This window comes from Dermochelys coriacea, chromosome 23 (assembly GCF_009764565.3).
Source record: "Dermochelys coriacea isolate rDerCor1 chromosome 23, rDerCor1.pri.v4, whole genome shotgun sequence".
In the NCBI taxonomy this organism is placed as follows: Eukaryota; Metazoa; Chordata; order Testudines; family Dermochelyidae; genus Dermochelys; species Dermochelys coriacea.
Window position 1 is genome coordinate 15,066,018 of NC_050090.1, and position 23,970 is coordinate 15,089,987.

Sequence of the window (23,970 nt, forward strand, 5' to 3'; positions counted from 1 at the left end):
CCCCCTCTTCTCTCTCCCCCACCCCGTTCCCTAGGGGGGTCATTAGTGGAACTGAATGAATCCTGGGCTCAGCAGGATCTGGAGCAAAGTCACCCCCCCCTTAGCTGAGAATTCAGGGCACAGAGCCAGCGTCAGCCGAAACCCCCAAGCCCCGCCAGGCCTTTTGATCTGGGGCTGATGTGGGAGGGGGGCAGCCTCAGGGCAGGGAGCTGTGCACCCTGCGGGCGCCTGCCCCCTTCCCCCCTCCCCACAGGCACCTGCCCCCGTGTCTGTCATGTGCCCCCCCCCCACTTGGGGCCCGTCTCTGATCCCCCCTCCCGCACAGGGAGGAGGTGGGCCCCATTCTTGCCCTGGGCATGGGGGGGGACTCCCCCCCCCAAATCCGTCCCCTCTCTGCTCACGGGCGCACCATGGAAACGGTTGCTATGGATCACCAATTGTCATCTCCCTGGCGACGGGTCCGGTTCTGCTGGCACTGCCGGTTGCTTAGGCCCCTGTCTGAGCCTGAGGGGGGAGGCAACCGTGGGGGGCTGGGACAGGCTCCCACTAGGGGGCCTTAGCTGTAGAGAATAGGGTTGGGGGGTCGCTCCCCTCATAGTCAGCGCCAGGTGAGGGATCCCCCTGTAAACAGACCCACCCCAGAGGAGCCCTGTCTCAGCGTCAGGCAAGGGGTCCCTGTCTACCACACCCTGTGTCCCTGTGCCACACCCCAGAGCCAGTCGCATCTCGGCACCAGGTGAGGGGTCCCCATATAACCAGCTCCCCACCGCAGAGGGGCCGTGTCCGAGCACCAAGTGAAGGGTCCCTGTACACTCCCCACCTGAGAGGGGTCGCTTCCCGGAGCCGGGGGAAGTTTCCCCATCTAAGCAGCCCCCACCCCAGAGATGGTCACATTGCTGTACTCCACGCTGCCCCCCGCCACATGGACTCAGGACTCCCTGCCCACTCTCTTCCCCCACCCCCAGAAATGCCTACGGTTCAACCCCGACGCGGCCATCTGGGTGGCCAAGCAGCAGATCCTCTGCACCCTGAATGAGAGCCTGAAGGACGTGTTGAACTATGGGCTCTTCCAGCCGGCCACCAACGGGCGGGATGCCAAGTTCCTGGACGAGGAGCGGCTGCTGCGCGACTACCCCCAGAGCTTCGAGAAGGGCGTGCCCTACCTCGAGGTGCCCTTCACCGCAGGGGGAGGCCTCTGGGCACAAGGGGGAGGAGCTATGGGCACAAGGGGGAGGGGCGTTGAGGGAGAAGGCAGGGTTCTGGGACAAAGGGGCGGGGTTTTGTGGGAGGAGGCGGGGCTCTGGACACAAGGGGGAGGTGCTTTATGGGAAGGGGAGGGGCTCTGGACACAAGTGGGATGGGCTTTGAGGGAGGAGGAGGGGCTTCAGGCAAAAGGGGGAGGGGCTTTGTGGGCAAGGCCATAGGCACAGGGGCGGGGCTATGTGAGAAGGGGCGGAGCTCTGGGGTTGCAAAGTCAGCATTTCCAGATGTGGTGACACAGCCCCTTTCCCCTTCCCAACCGGCCAGTTCCGCTACAAGACCCGGGTTTACAAACAGACCAACCTGGACGAGAAGCAGCTGGCGAAACTGCACACCAAGGTGAGTGCCCTGGCCCGACCCACCTGGCCATACCCCCACACCCCGTCTTGCCCTTGTCCTCCCATTGTCCCCCCTCCCCACTCTCACCTCTCCTTGTGCCTCAGTGTCCCCCCCAGCATTCCTCCTCCCTGGCCCCCACTCTTCCCTGTCTGCCCCAGCCTGGTACCGTGCTGACCCAGCTCTGCCCTCTGTCGCCACCCGGCTGCCATCCTGAGAACTGGGTCCGGTGCATGTGCCACAGCCCCAGAGCCATCTCCCCCCCCACGCCCTCCCGCGGCCCCCAGTCTCTCACCTGTCCCTGCTCCCCCACCCCCACCCCACAGACTGGCCTGAAGAAGTTCCTGGAGTACGTGCAGCACGGGACGGCAGAGAAGGTGGCGCGGCTTCTGGACAAGGGCCTGGATCCCAACTACCATGACTCGGACACGGGGGGTGAGTGTAGGGCTGAGGGGCCTGTATGTATGCAGGGAGGGCCAGGGGGCTGTCTTTGTCCAGCCCTCCCCGCCTCCGCGGTGACGCTAATCCTCTGCTCCTTCCCTGCAGAGACCCCGCTGTCGCTGGCAGCCCAGCTGGAGGGGACTGTCGACGTGATCCGACTGCTCTGCCTCGGGGGTGCTCACATTGATTTCCGGGCACGGGACGGAGCCACCGCTCTGCACCGGGCAGTGTGCACCCGGCGCTATGCGGCCCTGACGGTACAGAACCTGCCACCTTCCCTCACTGCACTGCACTGGGGGTGGCGTGCACCCGGTGCTGGGGGGCCAAGAAGGGGATGAGTGTTCCTAAATGATCTGTGCAGAGAGCAGGTGCCATGTGGATGGAACTGTGTTGTGGCAGCATGCATTGTTGCAGTGTGTGCACAGTACACGGGTGCAGTGTGCGCACACATGGTGTGTGGTGGGCTGGTTGTAGCGATGTGCATTGTTGCAGGGCATATTCAGTACACGGGTGCAGTGGGTAGGTTGTTGCAGTGTGTGCACGATACATGGGGGTGCAGTGTGCGCACACGCAGCGTGCGGTGGGCAGCTTGTTTCAGCATGCATTGCAGTGTGTGTGCAGTACATGGATGCAGTGTGTGCATACGCAGTATACAGTGGGCAGGTTAGAATCATAGAATATCAGGGTTGGAAGGGACCCCAGAAGGTCATCTAGTCCAACCCCCTGCTCAAAGCAGGGTTGATGCAGCGTGCATCGTTGTGGTGCACGTGCAGCACACCAGTGCAGTGTGTGCACATGCAGTGGGCAGATTGTTGCAGTGTGCATTGTTGCGGTGCACATGCAGTACACGGGTGCAGTGTGCACCCATAGCATGCAGCGGGCAGCTTGTTGTAGTGTGTGTTGTGGTGTGCATGCAGCTTGTTGTAGTGTGTGTGTGCGGACACTGCACCCCGTACATGGGTGCAGTGTGCACACACAGTGTGCACTGAGCAGGTTGTTGCAGTGTGTATCATTGCAGTGCGTGTGCAGTGTGGACGAAGCAGATGTGTGCAGCATGTGGTGGTGTAGCAAGTGTTGGTCTGTTTTTGTCTATTATAGCGACGCACCCGTTCTGCTATAGCTAAGGCAGGCAAGCTGTTTCTGTTTCAAGGATGACTCTTCTTAGTGCTCTCAAATCTGCATGCTTACTTGGGTGCCCTGGAAACATGCTGTGACTCTTGGTGGGTCAGGGTGGGGGGGGTGCGGCGGCAGGGGTCTGAAGACCCCTGGAAACACCCCAGCATTTCTTAAGATTGAGATTCTACCAGCATGACTTACATCCAGGCAGCTGTAGTGGAGGTTGCGTGGGCACGAACCGTACCATGGCATTCCCTGGCTGTCAGAGGTTTGAGTGTCACTGAATTTGTTGCTCTGGTCCCAGCCAGCCAGGACTCTGCATTGACCAAGTCCTTTTTCTCTTGGAATAAAGTGTGACATGGGGGCGCACAGGGCACACACAGTGCAGTGTGGGCCGGCACAGTGGGCACGCAGCGGGCATGCTACAGCAACGAATCGCATGTGCATCACGGCACATGCTGGTTGTGCACAGTGCGGGGTGGATGAGCTGTGAGTGCTGCCAGTGGGCATGCAGCAAATTGTGTGTGTCATGCATATGCAGTGTCATGTACGCAATGCATGTTGTGGGTGTGCAGTGCACTATGTGCTGGCAACTGGGCATGTATCATCAGCAGTGTGTGCAGATGGAGTGGACATGCAGTGAACGCAGAATGTGCTGGCGCAGTGCGTGTGTAGTGTGTGCTGATGCAGTGGACATGGAGTGAATGCAGTGTGTGTGCGCGCTGTGCAGTGCGTATTCAGTGTGCTGCGCCGTGTGTGCGCTGATGCAGTGGCCGTGCAGTGTCTGCAGTATGCCTGGGTGGACATTGCCACCCCATCTCACTGCCCTGCTCACATCTTTGCTCCTCGCCTCCCCAGGCGCTGCTGGACCTTGGGGGCTCCCCCAATTACAAGGACCGTCGGGGCCTCACCCCCCTGTACCACACAGCCATGGTGGGGGGCGACCCACGCTGCTGCGAGCTGCTGCTGTACAACCAGGCCCAAATTGGCACCATGGACGAGAATGGCTGGCAGGAGATCCACCAGGTCAAAGCCCACAGATGGGGACACCCCCTTCCTTACAAAGACAACCCGAGACAGGGAACCCCTTGAGCGATCCATCCCTGGTCATCCAGTCCCAGCTCCTGGCGGTCAGAGGTTTAGGGACCCTCAGAGCATGGGGTTGCCTCCCTGACCATCTTGGCTAATAGCCATTGATGGACCTACCCTCTGTGAATATATCTAGCTCTTTTTTGAACCCCAGTTCTACTTTTGGCCTTCCCCACATCCCCTGGTGAGGAGTTCCACAGGTAGACTGTGCGTTGTGTGAAGAAATACTCGCTGCTTTTTTTGTTTTAAACCTGCCGCCTGTTAATTTCATCAGGTGACCCGTAGGTTGTGTGTTATGCAAATGGGGTAAATAACACTTCCCTAGTCCCCTTCTCCTCGCCATTCAGCATTTTATAGATCTCTATTGTATCCTTCACTGTCTCTTTTCTAAGATGAGCAGTCCCTGTCTTTTTAATCTCTCCTCACATGGAAGCTGTTCCATGCCCATAGTAATTTTTGTTGTCCTCCTCTACTTTTTCCCATTCCAATATATCTTTTTTTTGAGATGGGGCAACCAGAACTGCACGCAGTATTCAAGATGTGGGCGAACCACGGATTTATATTGAGGCATTATGATCTTTTCTATCTTATTATCTATCCCTTTCCTAATGGTTCCTAACAATCTGTTCGCTTCTCTGATTGCCGCTGCACTTTGAGCAGACGTTTTCAGAGAACTATCCACAATGAGTCCAAGATCTCCTTCTTGAGTGGTACCGGCTAATTTAAACCCCCTCGTTTTGGATGTGGAGTTGGGATTCTGTTTGCCAATGTGCATTACTTTGCATTTATCAATATTGAATTTCATCTGCCATTTCCTTGCCCAGTCCCCCGGCTTTGTGAGATCCCTTGCATCCGATGAAGTGAGCTGTAGCTCACGAAAGCTTATGCTCTAATAAATTTGTTAGTCTCTAAGGTGCCACAAGTACTCCTTTTCTTTTTGAGATCCCTTTGTAACTCTTCGCAGTCTGCTTTGAACTTAACGATCATGAGTAATTTTGTATCATCTGCCAACTTTGCCATTGTCTTTCCTGTTCATTTACGAGTATGTTAAACAGCACCGGTCCCAGTACAGATCCTTGGGGCCCCCTGCTATTTACCTCTCTCCACTGTGAAAACTGACTCTTTATTTTTCCTTTCCTATCCTTTAACCAGTTACTGATCTGTGAGAGGACCTTCTCTCTTACCCCATGACAGCTCATTTTGCTTAAGAGCCTTTGGTGAGGGACCTTGTCAAAGGCTTTCTGAAAGTCTAAGTACACCACATCCACTGGATCATCCTTGTCCATATATTTGTTGACGCCTTCAAAGAATTTTAGTCGATTGGTGAGGCGTGATTTCCCTTGACAAAAGCTGTGTTGACCCTTCCCCAACAAAGTAGGTTCATCTGTGTGTCTGATCATTCTGTTCTTTACTATGGTTTTTACCAGTTTGCTACTGAAGTTAGGCTTAACAGCCCATAATTGCCATGATTGCCTCTGGAGCCTTTTAAAAAATTGGTGTTACATTAGCTACCCACCAGTCACCTAATGCAGAGGCTGATTTAAGCGATAGGTTACATACCACAGTCCATAGTTCTGCAGTTTCTTATTTGACTTCCTTGCAAACTCTTGGGTAATTTCCGTCTGGTCCTGGTGACTTGTTACAGGAATTGTTCCAATCCTCCTGTATTGACACCTCAATCTGGGACAGTTCCTCAGATTTGTCACCTAAAAAGCACGGCTCACATGTGGGAATCTCCCTCACACCCTCTGCAGTGAAGTCCAACACAAAGAATTCATTTAGCTTCTCCGCAAAGGCCTTGTCTTCCTTGCGTGCTCCATCAGCACCTCGATTGTCCAGGCTTCCTGCTTCTGATGTACTTACAGCTATATATATATATATATATATATATATATATATATATATATATATATTTTTTTTTTGGCTAGTTGCTCTTCGAATTCTGTTTTGGCCTGATTATGCTTCTACACTTGACTTGACACAGGGTTTATGTTCCTTTCTCTTTTCCTCAGGAGGATTTGATTTCCAATTTTTAAAAGATGTCTGTTTGTCTCTAATCGCCTCTCTTACTTTGATGTTTAGCCATGGTGGCATTTTTTTGGTCCTCTTGCTGTCTTTTTACTTTTTACTTGTAGTTTGAGCCTGTATTATGGTGGCTTTAAAAAGTTTCCATGCTTGCAGGCATTTCATTCTTGTCACTGTGCTTTTTAATTTTAATACTGCTGTGGGTTTTTTGGTATCCCCCCCCTCCAAGGATGTGTGTCCAGTGGAGGGCAACAAAAATAATTAGAGGGCTGGGGAACATGACTTATGAGGAGAGGCTGAGGGAACTGGGGTTATTTAGTGTGTGGAAGAGAAGATTGAGGGGGGATTTGATAGCAGCCTTCAGCTCCCTGAAGGGGGTTCCAAAGAGGATGGAGCTCGGCTGTTCTCAGTGGTGGCAGATGACAGAATGAGCAGCAATGGTCTCAAGTTGCAGTGGGGGAGGTTTAGGCTGGATATTAGGAAACACTTTTTCACGAGGAGGGTGGCGAAGCACTGGAATGGGTTACCTGGGGAGGTGGTGGAATCTCCATCCTGAGAGGTTTTTAAGGCCCAGCTTGACAAAGCCCTGGCTGGGAGGATTTAGTTGGGGTTGGTCCTGCTTTGAGCAGGGGGTTGGACTAGATACCTCCTGAGGTCCCTTCCAACCCTGATCTTCTATGATGTGAAATTTAACTACGTTATGGTCGCTATTACTGAGCAGTTCAGCTGCATTCACCTCTTGGAGCAGACACTGTGCACCACTTGGGACTAAGTCAAGTATTGCCTCTCCCCCTGTGGGTCCCAGGACATACCCGATAAGGACACCTCCCCCCCCACCCCGCAAAAAAGAGACCCTCTCAGACAGATTCCCTCATGAGAACCCACCCAGCCAGCCCCCTGCAATGGGGCTGGATTCCCCCCCCGACACCAATAGGGTCACCCCCATGATGGGGACCCCCCTCTGATAGGAACCTCTTCCCCCCCCCCACACACACTCTCCAGACCCCACATTGTTTCAGGAACCCCTGCCCACATGTTCCCACCCCTTTTCCCAGAGCTGCCCGGCCTGTGTGGGAAAAGGTGTGGGGGGGATGGTGACTGTGCCATTCAGCATCCCCCACACCACTGCTGATGTGAGTCTCTGACTTGCCCTCCCAGGCCTGCCAGCACGGGCATTCCCAGCATCTGGAACATCTGCTCTTCTACGGGGCTGAGCCGGGGGCCCAGAATGCCTCCGGGAACACGGCGCTACACGTCTGTGCCCTCTACAACAAGGTGCGTGTGTGAGACCGTGCTCCCCCACCCACTGTCCTCTTCCCCCCCCAGAACACTCCCCATCTCACATCACGTCCTCCCGCAGGAAAGCTGTGCCCGGATCCTGCTCTACCGCGGGGCCAACAAAGAGATTAAGAACAACGGCGGCCAGACGCCTTTCCAGGTGTGTGTGTGGGGGGGAGGGGGCAGGATGGGCGGGGGCGCAGGTGGTGGGGTACAGAACAGAGGGTGTGCAGGGGAGGGTGCAGGATGGGGGTGTGCAGAGTGGAGGTTGTGGGGCAGGGTGCCTGGCTTGAGGGGTGCAGTAGGGAATCTGGGGGGGTGTGCAAGGGTGGGAAGCATGCTCTGATCCCTTCCCCCCACCCCTCCGTGCCTCCTCCAGGTGGCTGTGATTGCTGGGAACTTCGAGCTGGGGGAACTGATCAAGAACCACCGGGATGCTGACGTGGGTGAGTTGGAGGGTCCCGGCGTTCAGCCACTACCCACCCCCCCATCCCAGGGAGAGCCCCACACCCATCCACAGGCCCCAGTACCCGCTCTATGGAGAGCCCCTCAATGTTCAAATATCAGGTGTCGCACCCTGGCCGTCTAGGAAAACAAGATACAAGAACGGGAAAGGGGTTGTTTGGATGTTTGACTCCCATCCCCACAGGTGGACTGCCAAATTTATTGGGGAGGGGGATCGGGACGCCCTGCTACAGGAGAGCTCACCCCACATCTGCTGCTCCCCTGCACAGCAACTCACTCTGCCTTTCACCCAGCACCCCACCAGTTCGACCCCTGGCCCCCTCAGTTCTGCTCCCGCCACCAGTTCTGCCCCCCAGCTCCCCTCAATTCTGCTCCCACACCCAGTTTCGCACCCCAGGTCCCCTCAATTCTGCCCCCATCAGTTCTGTCCCCCTGCTCCACTTTCCCTCCTGCAGCCCCTGGGGCTCTTCACCTCCCTCTCCCAGGCCTGAGGGGGCTGTAGTGGGGTTCCTGCCTCCCAGGCTAGTGTTGGGGGAGAGTGCCCCATCCCACCTATGAGAATGGGGTTGGCTTGCAGGAGGGTGGGCAGGGAGGGAGAGCTCTGTCTGCCTCCTTCAGCACCCGTGATTGGCTGCCCATCCCCAGGAGGTGGGCCAGTAGGGAAGGGCAGCCAATCAGAGAAAGTGCAGCTTAAAGCTCCCAGCCCCCTCCAGAATATGTCCTCCCAGGACTGACTGACACCCCCCCATGCAAGCCTGAGTCCCCCCCTGCAATTTCCCCCCTCCTCGTGTGCCTCACACTGGCGTCCTGCTCTGACTCTCTGCCCTGCAGTCCCATTCCAGGAATCCCCGCAGTATGCAGCCCGGCGCCGAGATGGGGGACGCAGCCTGGGGGTCCCCCACCTCCTCCTCCGAGCCAACAGCGACACCAGCATGAACGTGCCCGACTGGATGCTGTACGGCTCCCCTGCCGTGCCCCCGCCACCGGCCACGGTGGCCGTGCAGGCCCCGAAGATCGCCACGGGGACCATACGCAGCGCCAGCAGCCCCCGCGGCGCCCGCACCCGCTCCCCTTCCCGCGGGCGCCACCCTGAGGACGGCAAGAGGCAGCAGCGTGGACGCCCCAGGTACCCGGATGCCTGGATCCTCGCCCCGGCTCTGGGAGGGGAGTGGGGGCTAGTGGTTAGAACGGGGGGGGGGCTGGGAGCCCGGAGTCCTGGGCTCTCTCCCCAGCTCTGGGAGAGGAGTGGGGTCTAGTGGTTAAAGCTGGGGCGGGAGGCTGGGAGCCCGGACTCCTGGGTTCACGCTGTCTGTCTCTCTGCAGCTCCAGCGGTTTCCCCAGGGACTCGGCAGCGGGCGGGACCCTGAACAGCCGGGGAATGAAGCGGAAGCTGTACTCCGCGGTGCCAGGCCGCACCTTCATGGCCATGAAACCCTACCAGGCTCAGGCAGAGGGCGAGCTGTCCCTCAGCAAGGGCGAGAAGATCAAGGGTATGCTGCCCGGACGCCTGGGTTCTATCCTGCTGAGGCAGGAGGGGACACGCGCTCTGAGTGCAGGACTGGGAACTGGATTCTGTCCCCAGGGAAGGGAGTGGCTCCAGTGAGTGGGGTGGGGGGGAACCGGCCGGGGGTCAGGACTCCTGGGTTCTCTCCCCAGCTCTGTGCCGAGAGATGGCGCTGGGGTGTGTGTCAGGGTGCGGGCGTGTTTGCTGGTCTGGGGGCGTATGGTGGGTTCTAGGCAGGGGGGTGCCTCTTGGGGCACGACCTGCGAGGGTTTGGGGGGCTGAGGGGAGCAACGAGGGCTGCTGTGGGGACAGTTTGTCCCAGCCATGGGAGGTGTGTGGGGATGCTGGGGGTTGTTGGGGCAAATGGGGGTGCAGGGGCAGACAGGGGTTTGGGGGGCCCTGCTCTGACCCACACTCTTCCACAGTGCTGAGTATGTGGAGTCGGATGGGGGTGCAGGGGGGCAGATGAAAGTTTTGGGGGGATGGACAGGGGGGCAGATGAGGGCACAGGATGGTGGATGGGGTTTTGGGGGGCCCTGTTCTGACCCGTGCTCTCCCTGCAGTGCTGAGCGTGGGCGAAGGTGGGTTCTGGGAGGGGCAGGTGAAGGGCCGGGTCGGCTGGTTCCCCTCGGGCTGCGTGGAGGAGGTGCAGACCAAGACACAGGATGGAAAGCAAGGTAACAGCCACCCCCACAGCAGCTGCCGTCCCCCCCACCCTTCCCTTCTCCTGCTCCCGACCACTCTGACCTTTCTCCCCCCTCCCCACTGCTCCCTGATTCCCCCCTCTGCCCCCCAGCTGCTCCCCCGCCAGACCCCTTGGGGAGGGCCATGGTGTCTGTGCGGCCCCCGCCCAGCCAGTCTCCCCAGTCCCATCCCCCCCCCCACCCCCAGCCCTGGCCCCGGCCGGCACCAAGCCTCTGCTGGCATCTGGTGGTTAAGGGGGGAAATGTTTCCAGGGGGGAACAACGTGCCCTCAGCTGGGGGGATCTCTGGGGGGATCCAGGGGCAGGGCAGAGGATACCAGGAGTGCAGGAAGGCTGGGGGGAAGGGGGGCAGAGGGAAGGTGCATGGGGGTGGGCAGAGGGCAGCGGATGCATGGGGATGGGAAGGCGGGGCTTCAGGAAGTCGGGGAGGCCGGAGGGTGTCTTCCCCCCCGCTCACCCCCTCCCCATTCCCTCTCAGAGAGCCGGAGCGACAAGGCCAAGCGCCTCTTCCGACACTACACGGTGGGATCCTACGACAGCTTCGATGCCCCCAGGTAAGATGTCCCCCCTCCCCAGGGTCACAGCCCCCACCCCCGTGCCATGCCCCGGGGTCACAGGCCCCCCTGCGCCGCCCCCAGGCCCTGTCTGCCTGGGCCGAATGCAGGCCGGGCTGGGTCCGTGGGACAGTGAGGAGGAGGGACCCCGGCTCTGGGGGGGGTCTGGCTGGCAAGCGGGGCTCAGTCCAGGGGGTTGGAGCTGTAGTTCGGTGTTCGGAGTCAGGGTAGGGGGCTGGGAAGTCAAAGGTGCGTGCGGGGAGAACGGAGGTTTGGGGCTCTGGGGGGGTCAGTGCTGGGGGTCAGGGGTCAGCAGGTCAGGTGTCGGTACTGGACTGTCTGGCGGGGGTGTGTGGGGGGCACTGTCCCTTTCTGGCTGGCTGGGAGCCCAGCCTGGTGTCCGCTCCATGCAGCATCTCAGAGGACCCCCCCTCCCCCCCGCTCCTGGTAGGGCCCCCGAGCTGGCAACCAGGAGAACATGGGTTCCATATTTTGGGGCAAGTTTCCGCCCCCCCATCTCTGAGAAGGCAGCCCCCCACATAGCGCAGATACCCCCCTCCCCCGCCATTGAACCCAGACATTGGGGGGCAGGGCAGGTGCCAGGTGTCTGTGCGGGGAGCAGGGGCACCGGAATCCTGGGTTTTAACCCCCAGCTCTCCCCACAGGCTGCGAAGAGCAGGGAGGGGGCCTGGCCCAGAGGTCATGGGATGACTAGGGGGTGTCTCTGGTGGCAGGGATGGGGGGCTGTCTGCCTCGCCATCCCCCATCCCCCAAGGGCATTGGGGACCTTCCCCCCACCATTTCCCTGACAGGGCCACTCTCCATCTGCCGGCGCAGATGGGACACAGCGGGGAGCCGTCCTCCTGCCCCCCCGAATCTGGTGTTTAGAAGGGATTGAGAAACACTGCCTCCACCAGGCCCCCCCAACCCTGCCAGTGCCCCTCACTCCTGACCCGCAGCCCCCTGCCAGCCCAGCCCTGGGCTCCCCCGAGCCCTGCTAGTGCCCCTCACTCCTGACCCACAGCCCCCTGCTAGCCTGGCCCCCCCAACCGAGCTGTGCATTCACCTTGATTTGCTCTGCACTCTACTGCCCCCCCCCAACCCCCAAGGACTCGGCACATCCCGGCTCGGGTGTTTCGGGCGCGGGCACTGTCTCTGCGCCACATCCTGGCAAACGTCCTTGAGCTGAGCTGGCGCTCGGGCTGCTGCCGAATCTAGGACTGGGTGGGGGGGTGGTTGGGCCTCTTGGAAAGCAGGGGGGAGGTGTCACTTGGGGTCAGATACCCCCTGGGGAGACCCCACCCCAGACACCCCCTTTGCACCAGCGTGTGCCACCCCTCCTCGCACCACGGGGCGTGTGACCCAGTTCTTGTTCACCATTTGGTGAAAAGGATTTTCCAGCCGGGCTCCAGGCTGACACACCCCCTCTTCCCCCCATCCTGACCCCACGGGGTCCCCTCACCCAGCACCAAGGGCCAGCGTGAGGCCAGGGTGCGGGGGTCAGCCAGGAGCGAACCCACGACCACGCAGGAGATGCTTTGACCCAGCAGGGTGGCAAGATGGGGCCAGAGGTGTCTGGGTGAGTGGAGTGGGGGGGGGAGTGAGGGGGTATTTAGGTGAGTGGGGGCTAGCTGGGGGGCGGTGCAGAGTTGTAGGTTGGTGTGGGGGGGCGGCTGGGTGTGGGGCATAGGGTGTGCATATGGGAGCAGATGCAGAACGGGCACCTGGGGGCATAATGGGATGTGGGGCAGGAGTGGGGGATGGGGGGCAGGGAGCTCTGGTAGTTCCCCTGCCCCCCTGTGACCCAGGATGGGGATGTAACAGGGGCTAGAAAGTGCAGGCCGGGCATGTGGGGGGGGGCGCCGTGAGCTTGTGAGATGGGATGGGGGGCGTCAGATGGGGCTAACCAGTGTGTGTGTGAATGCCTGAAATCCAGTACGTGCCCCGCACACCCAGTGCTGAGCAGAGATGCGACCTCTCTGGGGTGGGGTGGGGTGGGGCGGGGGGGCCTGGGTATCCGGGGACCCCTTGCCTGGCGCCGGGACGCGGCTGACTCTCGGGGGGGGGGTGGATTCGGGATGCGGCTAACTCCCGAGGGGTGCGGGGGGGGGCTGGATATCCGGGGACCCCTCGCCCGGCGCCGGGACGCGGCTGACTCGGGGGGTGCGGGGTGGGGCTGGAAATCCGGGGACCCCCTCGCCCGGCGCCGGGACGCGGTTGACTCTCGGGGGGTGCGGGGGGGGCTGGATATCCGGGGACCCCTCGCCCAGCGCCGGGACGCGGCTGACTCTCGGGGGGTGCGGGGGGGCTGGAAATCCGGGGACCCCTCGCCCGGCGCCGGGATGCGGCTGACTCTCGGGGGGGGGGGTGCGGGGGGGTGGATCCGGGACGCGGCTGACTCCCGAGGGGTGCGGGGGGGCTGGATATCCGGGGACCCCTCGCCCAGCGCCGGGACGCGGCTGACTCGGGGGGTGCGGGGTGGGGGCTGGAAATCCGGGGACCCCTCGCCCGGCGCCGGGACGCGGCTGACTCCCGAGGGGTGCGGGGGGGGCTGGAAATCCGGGGACCCCTCGCCCGGCGCCGGGACGCGGCTGACTCCCGAGGGGTGCGGGGGGGGGCTGGAAATCCGGGGACCCCTCGCCCGGCGCCGGGACGCGGCTGACTCTCGGGGGGGGTGCGGGGGGGTGGATCCGGGACGCGGCTGACTCCCGAGGGGTGCGGGGGGGCTGGATATCCGGGGACCCCTCGCCCAGCGCCGGGACGCGGCTGACTCGGGGGGTGCGGGGTGGGGGCTGGATATCCGGGGACCCCTCGCCCAGCGCCGGGACGCGGCTGACTCGGGGGGTGCGGGGTGGGGGCTGGAAATCCGGGGACCCCTCGCCCTGCGCCGGGACGCGGCTGACTCTCGGGGGGGTGGATCCGGGACGCGGCTGATTCTCGGGTGGGGTGCAGGGGGGGTGGATCCGGGACGCGGCTGACTCCCGAGGGGTGCGGGGGGCTGGATATCCGGGGACCCCAGCCGCGGCTCTGCGCCTCCGTCTCCCTGCAGCCTCCCCCGCGGCCGGGTCGGTCCCCGCCGCCGCTCGCCGGAGCCGAAGGGGTTAACGGAGCCGGCTAGCCGGAGCGCAGCGGCGGCGCAGCAGCGTCTCTGTCTTGCGCGTCCTGCCCCCCCCCACCCCAACCCAACCCCCCCTTCCCCCCAGTCCCGGCGCTGCCCGCCCGGCTCCAGCCCCAGTTCGCAGCCGGTGGGGGCCATGATGTGAGTATTGTGCGGCCCCACCCCCGCGCCGCCGGGCCCCCCCCCGCCGCCGCCGCCGCCGCCCCCCCCAGCTCCCGGCATGGCGGGGCGCGATGCAGGGACCCAGCCCCCGCTCTCCTCCAGCTGGCCCGCGCTGGGGCCTCGGCGCCGGAGCGTCTGGTACATCTACAGGTAGGGCCCCCCCGCGCAGCGCCGCGCCGCCTCCCCCCCGCGCAGCGCCGCGCCGCCCGCCCGCCATTCACAGCCAGCTCCATTCACTCCAGTCATTCATCGCCCGCCCGCCGCGCACCCCGGGGGGGGACACGCGGCACAGGCTCCCCCCTGCGGCCCCAGCACCATCAAACCCCCCCCGGCCACCCGCCCGCGGCCTGGGCTCTGCGCAGCCCGGGCTGTGTGTCTGGGTGCGCACGTAGCCAGCTCTGTGTGTGTAGCTCAGTGGTGTGTGTAACTGTGTGTGTTTGTGCGTGTGTAGCTCAGTGGTGTGCGTATGTCTGTAGCTGTGTGTGTAGCTCAGTGATGTGTGTAGATGTGTGTGTTTGTGCGTGTGTAGCTCAGTGGTGTGCGTATGTCTGTAGCTGTGTGTGTAGCTCAGTGATGTGTGTAGATGTGTGTGTTTGTGCGCGTATAGCTCAGCGGTGTGCGTATGTCTGTAGCTGTGTGCGTGTGTAGCTCAGTGGTGTGTGTATGTAGCTGTGTGCGTGTGTAGCTCAGCGGTGTGTGTAGCTCAGTAGTGTGTGTGGCCAGTTCTGTGTGTAGCTCTGTGTGTGTGTGCGCGGCCAGTTCTGTGTGTGTAGTTCCGTCTTTGTGTGAATTTCCACAGGCCTGAGTGTGCATAGCCCCGAGTGTGTGCACGTGTCCCTCTGCATGTGCACTTTGTTGTGTATGTGCTCATGTATCCTGTGTGTGTGTGTGTGTGTGTGTGTCCTCATCCCTCAATGTTCCAGTGTCTGGGTGTGAATGCTTGTGTGTGTAACTTGTGTGTGTTTGTGTGCACACCCCCTCCTTGTATGTATGCATCCTGAGTGCCCAGCTCTCTCTCCCCTGCTTCAGCAGCTCTGTTTCTGCAGCTGCTGCTTAATTGAGTTATGTGCTCAGGTTTGGGTGGAAAGATGCTCTGTGTGTGTGTGAGCTTCTAGGAAGGGATGAGAGAGCCTGACTGTGTGTGTGCCTGATGCGGGAGTAGGGGTGTGTGTGAACATACCAGAATACACAAGTCTGGGGGGGGTGTCTGTCACAAGTGTGCAAGGGTCGGTGTACAGGATGTGCAACCAGTGTTGGAGGTGGCTGCCTGGGGGCCTGTTTGGACAGGAGGGAAATGCAGATTGGGAGTCCCCTAGGGACACAGCTAGGGGTGAGGCTACTGGCAGTTAAAGGGGAGTGATGTCAGTGAGGGCTGGCAGTGCCTGGGGGAGCCATGCTAGCTGTGGGATCTGGAAGCAGTGAGAACACACTGCAAGCAGTGAGGAGGGGAGGGTCTTGTGATAACCAAATTCACTGCACCTTCCACAGATCTGTGGTTGTAGTAAGAGTGCAGAGCGGACGGGTCTGGGATTGCAGTGAATGTGCACTGCAAAACGTGTCTAGCATCTGTGATTGCAGTGTGAGGTGGGGAGGTCTGATCGCAGGAAGTGTACACTATAAACAGGGGGGATATGTAATTCCAGTGTGAGCAGGGGTGGGTGGGTGTCTGATTGCAGTGTGGTTCTGTGACGACAGTGAACACACTGCATGCAGCACGTGGTGTCTGTATGCAGTGTGAGTGCCCTGCACACAACTGCTTCTGGCCCTGCAGTGGGCAGCATGGACACCATGTTCCCTACAGTCTCAGGGTGAGGGCACTGTATGCAGTGAAGGAGAGGGGCTGTGATCACAGTGAGAGTACCCTGCACACAGCATGTGTGGGGCTGTGATTATAGTGTGAGTTGGGGGTCTGTCATTGGAGCATGGTGGGATTGTGATTGCTGTGTGAACGCGCTGCTTGCAGTGGTTATCTGTGATTGTAGTTAGAGCACATTGCACACAGCGAGGGGGTATCTGATTGCAGTGTGAGAACCCTGTGCTGGTCTGTGACTGCAGTGAGAGGGCACTACATGCAGCTGGGAGGTCTTGTGAATGCACTGAATGCAGCATGTGGGGTCTGTGAGCACAGTGTGAGCTCCCGGCACGTGGTGTGTGGGGTTTGTCCCTGCAGTGAAATGCAGGGGAACCGTGCTCCCTGCCTTTGTAGTACCAGTGCACTGCACATGGAGAGGGGGTGATTGCAGGGCAAGTACACTGCACATGGGGGGGATTGCAGTGTCCATTCACTGCATGTGGGAGGAGGTGATCGCAGGGCAGGTGTACTGCATGCGGGGGGGGGGGCGATCGCAGTGCAGGTGCACTGCATGCAGCATGGCTCCAGGCTGCAGCCAGTATCCCTGGTGTGCAGTGGGGTCCATAGCTGCGGTGTGGGGTGGGGGCAGCGAGTGCTCACAAGCACCCCGATGTACCCCCCATCTCCTCCAGTGACTACATAATTAAGGAGAAGACGGTTTTGCTGCAGAAGAAGGACAACGAGGGTTTCGGGTTCGTCCTGCGTGGAGCCAAGGGTGAGGGGGCCACTGTGCTGGGGGGGGAAGAAGGGCCTGGGAAAGGGAGCAGAGGCTCGGAGGCTGTAGAGGGGTCCCCCATGGCTGGAGCAGCCCCGAAGGGTGCCTTGGAGGGGGCCCGTGGGGGGGGTGTCTGCTCTGGGGGGTGCAGTGGGAGGAGCCACCCTGAGGGAAGGCAGGGGGAGAGGGGTTCCAAATATCCCTCCCCTTCCCACCGCTGACCCCGATCTCTCCCCACAGCGCAGACCCCCATCGAGGAGTTCACGCCCACCCCGGCCTTCCCCGCCCTGCAGTACCTGGAATCCGTGGATGAGGGGGGCGTGGCCTGGCGTGCCGGCCTCCGCATGGGGGACTTCCTGATCGAGGTAAGAGTGTGTGGGGGGGGGTTACTCCCCTCGGAGCAACAGGGGAGTCACTCCTCACCCCCTCCTGTCAGGAGTGAGAGGCGCCAGTGGGGCTGGGGGGGTCCATGGCCAGGCTGGCGGGGGCGCTGCGGGTTGGGAGTGAGGGGCGCCGGCGGGGCTGGGGGGGGCCCAGGGCTGGGCTGGCGGAGGGCTGCGGGTCGGGAGTGAGGGGTGCTGGGGAGTCTGGGGGGGCCCAGGGCCAGGCTGGCAGGGGGGCTGTGGGTCGGGAGTGAGGGGCGCTGGGGGGAGCCCAGGGCCGGGCTGGCAGGGGGGCTGTGGGTCGGGAGTGAGGGGTGCTGGGGGGGCCCAGGGCCGGGCTGGCGGGGGTCTGTAGGCCGTGTGTGAGGGGTGCTGGGGGGGAGGCTGCGGGTCAGGAGTGAGAGGTGCTGGGGAGTCTGGGGGGGCCCAGGGCCAGGCTGGCGGGGGGCTGTGGGTCGGGAGTGAGGGGCGCTGGGGGGGCCCAGGGCCGGGCTGGCGGGGGGCTGTGGGTCGGGAATGAGGGGCGCTGGGGGGGCCCAGGGCCGGGCTGGCGGGGGGCTGTGGGTCGGGAGTGAGGGGCGCTGGGGGGGCCCAGGGCCGGGCTGGCGGGGGGCTGTGGGTCGGGAGTGAGGGGCGCCGTCTCCCCTGACCCTGTCCCTCCTTGCCCCCCAGGTCAACGGGCAGAACGTGGTGAAGGTCGGGCACCGGCAGGTTGTGAACATGATTCGCCAGGGGGGCAACAACCTGATGGTGAAGGTCGTCATGGTAACCAGGAACCCGGAGATGGAAGAGGCCATGAGAAAGAAAGGTACCACGTCCCCCCGCCCCCCAACAGCTCCTCCACACGGGGGGCAGGACTCCTGGGTTCCACCCCTGGCCCTGGGAGGGGAGCGGGGGTTTGGTGATCAGAGCGGGGGGGGGCTGAGAGCCTGGACGCCTGGGTTCTCTCCCAGCTCTGGGAGGGGAGGGGGCTCCTGTGCTTGGGGGTGGGGATCTCTGTGTCTGTCCGTCTGTCCCCTCACCTGGGAGCCCTTTGCCCCCCTACAGCGGCTCCCCAGCAGACGAAACGACTGCCCCCCCCAGCCATCTCTCTGCGCTCCAAATCCATGACCTCCGAGCTGGAGGAGATGGGTAAGGGGAAAGGTGGGGGGGGAATTGGGAGGTATGTGGGGAAGGCTCTGTGCTGGAGCTGGGGGAAGGGGGTGATAGTCCCTGGAGGGGTCTGTGGTGAGGGCGGGGGAGGGGTCTGTGGTGGGGGCGGGATCTGGTGGGGTGGGGGAGGGTCCCCACAGGGGATGGGGGAGGGGTCTTTGCTGGGACGTGGATGGGGGTCTGTGGTGGGGGCAGGGGAGGGGGCTGGTGCGACCGGGGAGGGTCCCCAGTGGGGCTGGGGGAGAGGTCTTTGGTGGGACGGGGTGGGGGTCTGTGGTGGGGGATGGTTTCTGGGGCAGGACTCTCATACTCTCTCTCTCCCACCCTCTGGGACCTGGGACATCCTTGGCACCTGGCAGTGGAGAAAGGTATGTCTCCCCCCCCGGGCAGTGCCCCCCGCACGTCTCTGCCCAGGGGTGCCCCTGTCTGAGTCTCTGGTGCGGATTGGGGGTGGCAGGGGGAACCCCCAGCTTGTGGGGGCGGTGAGGCCAGTAGGAGGGACAGGGGTGTGGGGCCCAGTTCTTTCCCAGGCTCTGTGCACCAGCACCTTGGGGGGCAGAGGGGTCTGCCCCAGAGCTGTGGGGGACTAGGGCCCCCAGGCCTCCCCACTCCATCTCTAATGCTGTCCCCTCTCGGTGTCTCCCCCAGTCTCCCCCTGGAAGAAGAGAAGTGGTGAGTGTGAGCTGGGGCCAGGCACAGCCCCCTGCCATGAGCTGCCTCCACCTGCTTCCCCACACCAGCCTATGTGCCCCCCCGGGCTCCTAGTGCCCCACGCCCACTGGCCCGCCCCATCACGCCTGCCTGTGCCTGCTCCCCCCCAGCCGTCCTGCACCCCCCCTCCTGCTTCAGCCCCCAATCTCCACACATCAGCCCCCCCTCCCTGTCCCACCTGCCCCCCCCAACTCACGCTCCCTGCTCTGCAGCTCCCCCTCACCCCAGTCTTGCTCCCACCCACTACTCAGGGCTGCCCCGCCCTGGGGTGACCACCCCCCACCCCTCATGTCACACTCTCCCTCCTCCTCCTGTCCCTGCAGATTATGAGCCAGTGCTGGCCACGGAGAAGAAGAGGACAGTCTATCAGATGGCGCTGAGTAAGGGGGGGAGTGGGGTCCGGTGGGTGGGGGAGTGGGGTCCAGTGGATCAGAGCGTGGGGTGGGGGTGGGGGCTGGGTGCCAGGACTCCTGGGTTCTCTCCCCAGCTCTGGGAGGGGAGTGGGGTCTAGTGGTTAGAGCGGGGGGGGGGTGCTGGGAGCCAGGACTCCTGGGTTCTCTCCCCAGCTCTGGGAGGGGAGTGGGGTCTAGTGGTTAGAGCGGGGGGGGCGCTGGGAGCCAGGACTCCTGGGTTCCATGCCACCTCAGCAGTGCCGGAAGTGGGCCAGACAATCCATAGGGTCTCTTGTCTCCAGTCCAAGCTGCCTGCCTGCAGTGTGTGTGTAGAGACCCCCCCATGTCCTGGATCTGGGCCTGGGGTGGGGGCAGGGCGAGGCGCCTCCCTGCCCCCCTCAGCCAGCCCCCCTCACCCTCAGTCTCTCTGCCCCTCGCAGACAAGCTGGATGAGATCCTGGCTGCAGCTCAGCAGACGATCAGCGTGGGGGAGGGGCCCAGCTCCAGCGGGCTCCCCTCCCTGGGGAAGGCCCGTGGGCCCAAGGGCTACTTCACCTCCGAGGTAGGAGGGCACGGCCCCCGGGCCCTACAGCTGGGCCTCGCTGAGGTGGCACACCGGGGGAGGGGGGATCTAGAGGGTCAGAGCTAGGGGACTGGGAGACAGGACTCCTGGGTTCTCTCGCCAGGTCTGGGAGGGGAGTGGGGATTAGTGGTTAGAGCAGGGGTGGACTGGGAGACAGGACTCCTGGGTTCTCTCCCCGGCTCTGGGAGGGGAGTGGGGTGGTTGGAGCATGGGGGGCTGGAAGCCAGGACTCCTGGGTTCTCTTCCTGGCTCCGGGAGGGGAGTGGGGTGGTTGGAGCATGCGGGGGCTGGGAGCCAGGTCTCCTGGGTTCTCTCCCTGGCTCTCAGAGGGGAGTGGGTCGTTTTCTACGCCCCTCCCTACTCCTGCCCATCAACCCCTCACCAACCCCCATCCTGGCCTCTTTAACCCCCCACCCCATCACCCTGCCCCGTGGTGCCACCTTAACCCTTTCCTGCCCTGGGTGGTGCCCTCACTCGCTCGCCGCCTGCCGCTAACGCCCTCCACCCACTCCAATGTCTCTGCAGTCGAACTTCGAGCCGCATCGGATGGGGCAGCCTGGCTACGAGCGCACGTCGTACCTGCCACCCGGTGCCCCCCAGGGCCTCATGCTGCGGCAGAAATCCATCGGTGAGGTGGGCTGGGCTGGGAGGGGAGCGGGGCTGGGACAGCGGGCGTCTTTCACTGCCGGACTCCTGGGTTCCGTTTGTTACATGGGGAGGGGAGGGGGTCTAATGGGTTAGAGCAGGGGGGCTCGGGGCCAGGACTCCTGGGTCCCCTCTCCAGCTCTGGGAGGGGAGCGGGGTCTATGGGTTAGAGCAGGGGGGCTGAGAGCCGGGACTCCGGATCCCTGGCCGACCGCTGTCCATCTGTCCATCCGCAGGCTCGGCAGAGGACGAGAAGCCCTACCTGGCTCCCCCGGCCATGAAATTCAGCCGCAGCTTGTCCGTCCCCGGTTCGGAGGATATCCCCCCTCCCCCCACCACCTCCCCTCCCGAGCCCCCTTACAGCGCCCCCCCCCTCCGCCACGGGCCGCCTCACCCCCGCCGTGCGCTCCACCTTCAACCCAGCCGCCGAGGCCAAGCTGTACCCGGCCTCGCTGCACCAGGAGCCGCCTGCCTTCGAGGGCCCGGCCCGGCGTGAGAAGCTGGCCATGTACCGCCAGGAGCTGGAGCGCGGGGCCGAGGCTGGGGCTGCCCGGGGCTGGCGTGGGCACCACCCACACCCGGAGCTGCGTTACTACAACCTGCCGGCCCGGGCGGCCAGCACCGCCATGTACGTGCCAGCCAAGCCGCTGCGCCGGAAAGGCCCGCTGGTGAAGCAGACCAAGGTGGAGGACGAGCAGAGGCAGCAAGCGGCTGCCCCCCAGACTCAGCCGCCCCCAACACCGCCTGCCCCGGCGACGCCCGCCCCCGAGAAGAACTCCATCGCCATCCCCACCATCGTCATCAAGGCCCCCTCCACCAGCAGCAGTGGGCGCAGCAGCCAGGGCAGCAGCGTGGAGACCGAGGGGCAGCCGGAGCCGGCCCCGGTGCCCGCCCTGCCCCTCCACAACAGCATGGACTTCACCAGCCAGTTCGGTGCGGCCCTGGTCGGGGCGGCGCGGCGGGACCGGGAGTGGCACAGCGAGGCCCGCCGCCGCTCCGCCCTCTTCCTCTCCACCGAGGCGCCAGAGGACGAGGTGCCCGAGCCGGCTCCGGCGCCCCGGCTCCGGCACTCGAAGAGCATCGACGAGGGCATGTTCTCGGCCGAGCCCTACCTGCAGCTGAGCTACGCCCAGCCCCTGCCTCCGGGCACCTATTACCAGCCGCGCCCCGCCAAGGCCTACGGGGGTGCCAGCACCACCAGCGCCTTCACCACCGTCTGCTCCAGCTTCCTGCCCCAGCTCCAGTCCCGGTCTGGCGGCGGCAACGCCCCGCCCCTCATCCACCCGCTGACGGGCAAGATCCTTGACCCGGGCTCGCCCCTGGGTCTGGCGCTGGTGGCCCGGGAGCGGGCGCTGCAGGAATCGCACTCGCAGCAGCTGCAGCAAGGCCGGGTGGAGGCGGAGGAGCGAAGGTCCCGCCCATCTTCGCCCCGGTTCGGGGAGGTGGCGCCGGAACCCTCCGGAGGAGGTGGCTCCATTCTGCGTCTGTGGGGGGTGCCGGCAGGCGAGCCGCGCCCAGAGAGCCCCCGGCGCCGGGCCCCCTCCGAGCCCAAGGGCGCCCCATGGGCGGGGGAGAAGCGGGGGGAGGAGGGGGCTGGGGGCGAGAAGCTGCACGTGCGCTTTGTGGAGAACTGCCGGCCCCGGGAGGAGAGCGAGCCGGCGCCAGCCCGGGGGGTGGAGGAGAACGGGCTGCCCCTGCTGGTCCTCCCGCCGCCGGCTCCCTCCATCGACGTGGACGACGAGTTCCTCTTCACCGAGCCGCTGCCCCCCCCGCTGGAGTTCTCCAACAGCTTCGAGAAGCCCGACTCCCCCAAGGCGGGCCGGGAGCCCCCCGCCGCGCCCGCCTCAGAGCTGGCGCCCGCCCCGCCCCCGCCCACCGCCGCCCTGGACTCCACCACCTCCAGCCTGACCTCCTACGACAGCGAGGTGGCCACCCTGACCCAGGGCGGGGTGCCCGAGCCCCGGGAGGCCCCCCACGTCAACTTCTCCTCGGTGGTGTCCTCCATCCAGATCCCGGCGCCTGAGCCCCCCGAGGCAGTGACCGACTCGGGCATCGAGGAGATCGACAGCCGGAGCAGCAGCGACCACCACCTGGAGACCATCAGCTCCGTCTCCACCCTCTCCAGCATGTCGGGGCTGTCCAGCGAGGGCGCGGAGCTGCTGGACAGTTACGTCACCTACCTGGACGGCCAAGCCTTCGGGGGCCCGGCGGAGAAGCCCGGCAAGCTGCGTTCCCGTCCCTTCCCCGCCCGCCGCGACCCCGCCACCCCCACCAGCTCCACCATCTCCGTGGCGGCCTGCGCCGAGAGTGTCTTCACCCTCACGCCCGCCCCGGCCCAGGAGCCGCCCGCCCCGCAGCGCCGCTCGCCCACCCTGCCCTGGGAGGAGGCCGGCGCGGCCAAGCCCTCGCCCGTCTCGGCCATGAAAGCCAGCATCATCAGCGAGCTGAGCTCCAAGCTGCAGCAGATGAGTGGGGTGTCGTGGGCCCGGCCCCCCGATGGAACGGGCCCCTTCGGCGCCGACCGGCCCGGCTCCCTGCAGCGCCAAAGGTAGTGTCTGGAGGAGGACGGCCGGATGGAGGAAGCCAGAAGCACCCGCCGGGGGCGCCCCGTGCATGCCTCTCACCGCCACGCCCGTCACTCATGTGTGCTTTGGGTTTGTTTTGGTTTCTCGCTCATCTGCGCCACGCCCAGCACGTGTGGGTGGGTGGGTGGGGGGCGGGACCCTTTTGTGCCAGGCGCTGCATGCGTCCATCCCTTCACCTTCCCTCCTGTGCACGCACTTGCCCACCCAGAGGGCTGGATTCTTGGAGGGTGCTCCGGGTCAGGGATTGGGGGGGCACTGGGGCAGTATGTCAGGCCCTGTGCACACACCCGACAACCCCTGCCCCCCTCCAGTGCCCTCCCGCATCCTGCCACGCACCTGTGCCCGGTTTCCTAGTGATTCTTGGCTCCCAGTCAGTTTGAGTGGGGGGTCCCCCTGTCCCAGAGCCCATCCCAACTCCAAGACTGGTTTCCTCCCCTTGTGGGAATCCGCTGAGTCCCCACCCAGAAGGAGTCTGTTCCCCCTGCCTGCTGTGCACCCACAGAGGCCCCCTTCTGCCCCAACCCACCAGTGCCCCGCTGCTGTCTTTAATTTGCTCCATTATGTCGTGGATCTGAGGGCTCGTCTGCACTGGGAGAATTCACCTGTGGGAGATGGGGACTCACACCATCCATGGAGCAGGGTACTGGGGGCGCGACCTCCCCCCCCCCCCCCACCACAGGAATAACCTTGGAGAGAAGATGTGGCAAAGATTGGCAAATCGGGAGTCCTGACACCCAGCCCCAACTACTAGACCCTGCTGCCCTCCCAGAGCTGGGGAGAGAACCCAGGAGTCCTGGCTCTCAGCCCTACTGTCCTCCCAGAGCTGGGCTGGAAGGGGCTCTGGGCTGAGTCCCAGCAGATGGGGGGCACGGGGGCCAGGCGCGGCAGATCCCCATGCCA

General features: G+C 63.5%; 1 protein-coding gene across 1 annotated transcript in view; it reads left to right on the forward strand.

Annotated features, from left to right (window-relative positions):
* The window catches only part of SHANK1 (SH3 and multiple ankyrin repeat domains 1), a 38,369-nt gene that overhangs the window by 10,576 nt on the left and 3,823 nt on the right, over window positions 1-23,970 (forward strand). The window contains 23 exon segments of the mRNA XM_043501097.1: window positions 966-1,169; window positions 1,528-1,599; window positions 1,923-2,031; window positions 2,143-2,294; window positions 4,012-4,179; window positions 7,426-7,542; window positions 7,628-7,705; window positions 7,925-7,991; window positions 8,842-9,136; window positions 9,334-9,500; window positions 10,078-10,191; window positions 10,697-10,772; window positions 16,537-16,619; window positions 16,860-16,984; window positions 17,675-17,810; window positions 18,050-18,133; window positions 18,514-18,522; window positions 18,803-18,826; window positions 19,189-19,245; window positions 19,698-19,819; window positions 20,366-20,468; window positions 20,722-20,854; window positions 20,856-23,033. Of these exon segments, the coding sequence (XP_043357032.1) occupies window positions 966-1,169; window positions 1,528-1,599; window positions 1,923-2,031; window positions 2,143-2,294; window positions 4,012-4,179; window positions 7,426-7,542; window positions 7,628-7,705; window positions 7,925-7,991; window positions 8,842-9,136; window positions 9,334-9,500; window positions 10,078-10,191; window positions 10,697-10,772; window positions 16,537-16,619; window positions 16,860-16,984; window positions 17,675-17,810; window positions 18,050-18,133; window positions 18,514-18,522; window positions 18,803-18,826; window positions 19,189-19,245; window positions 19,698-19,819; window positions 20,366-20,468; window positions 20,722-20,854; window positions 20,856-23,033 (4,673 nt within the window).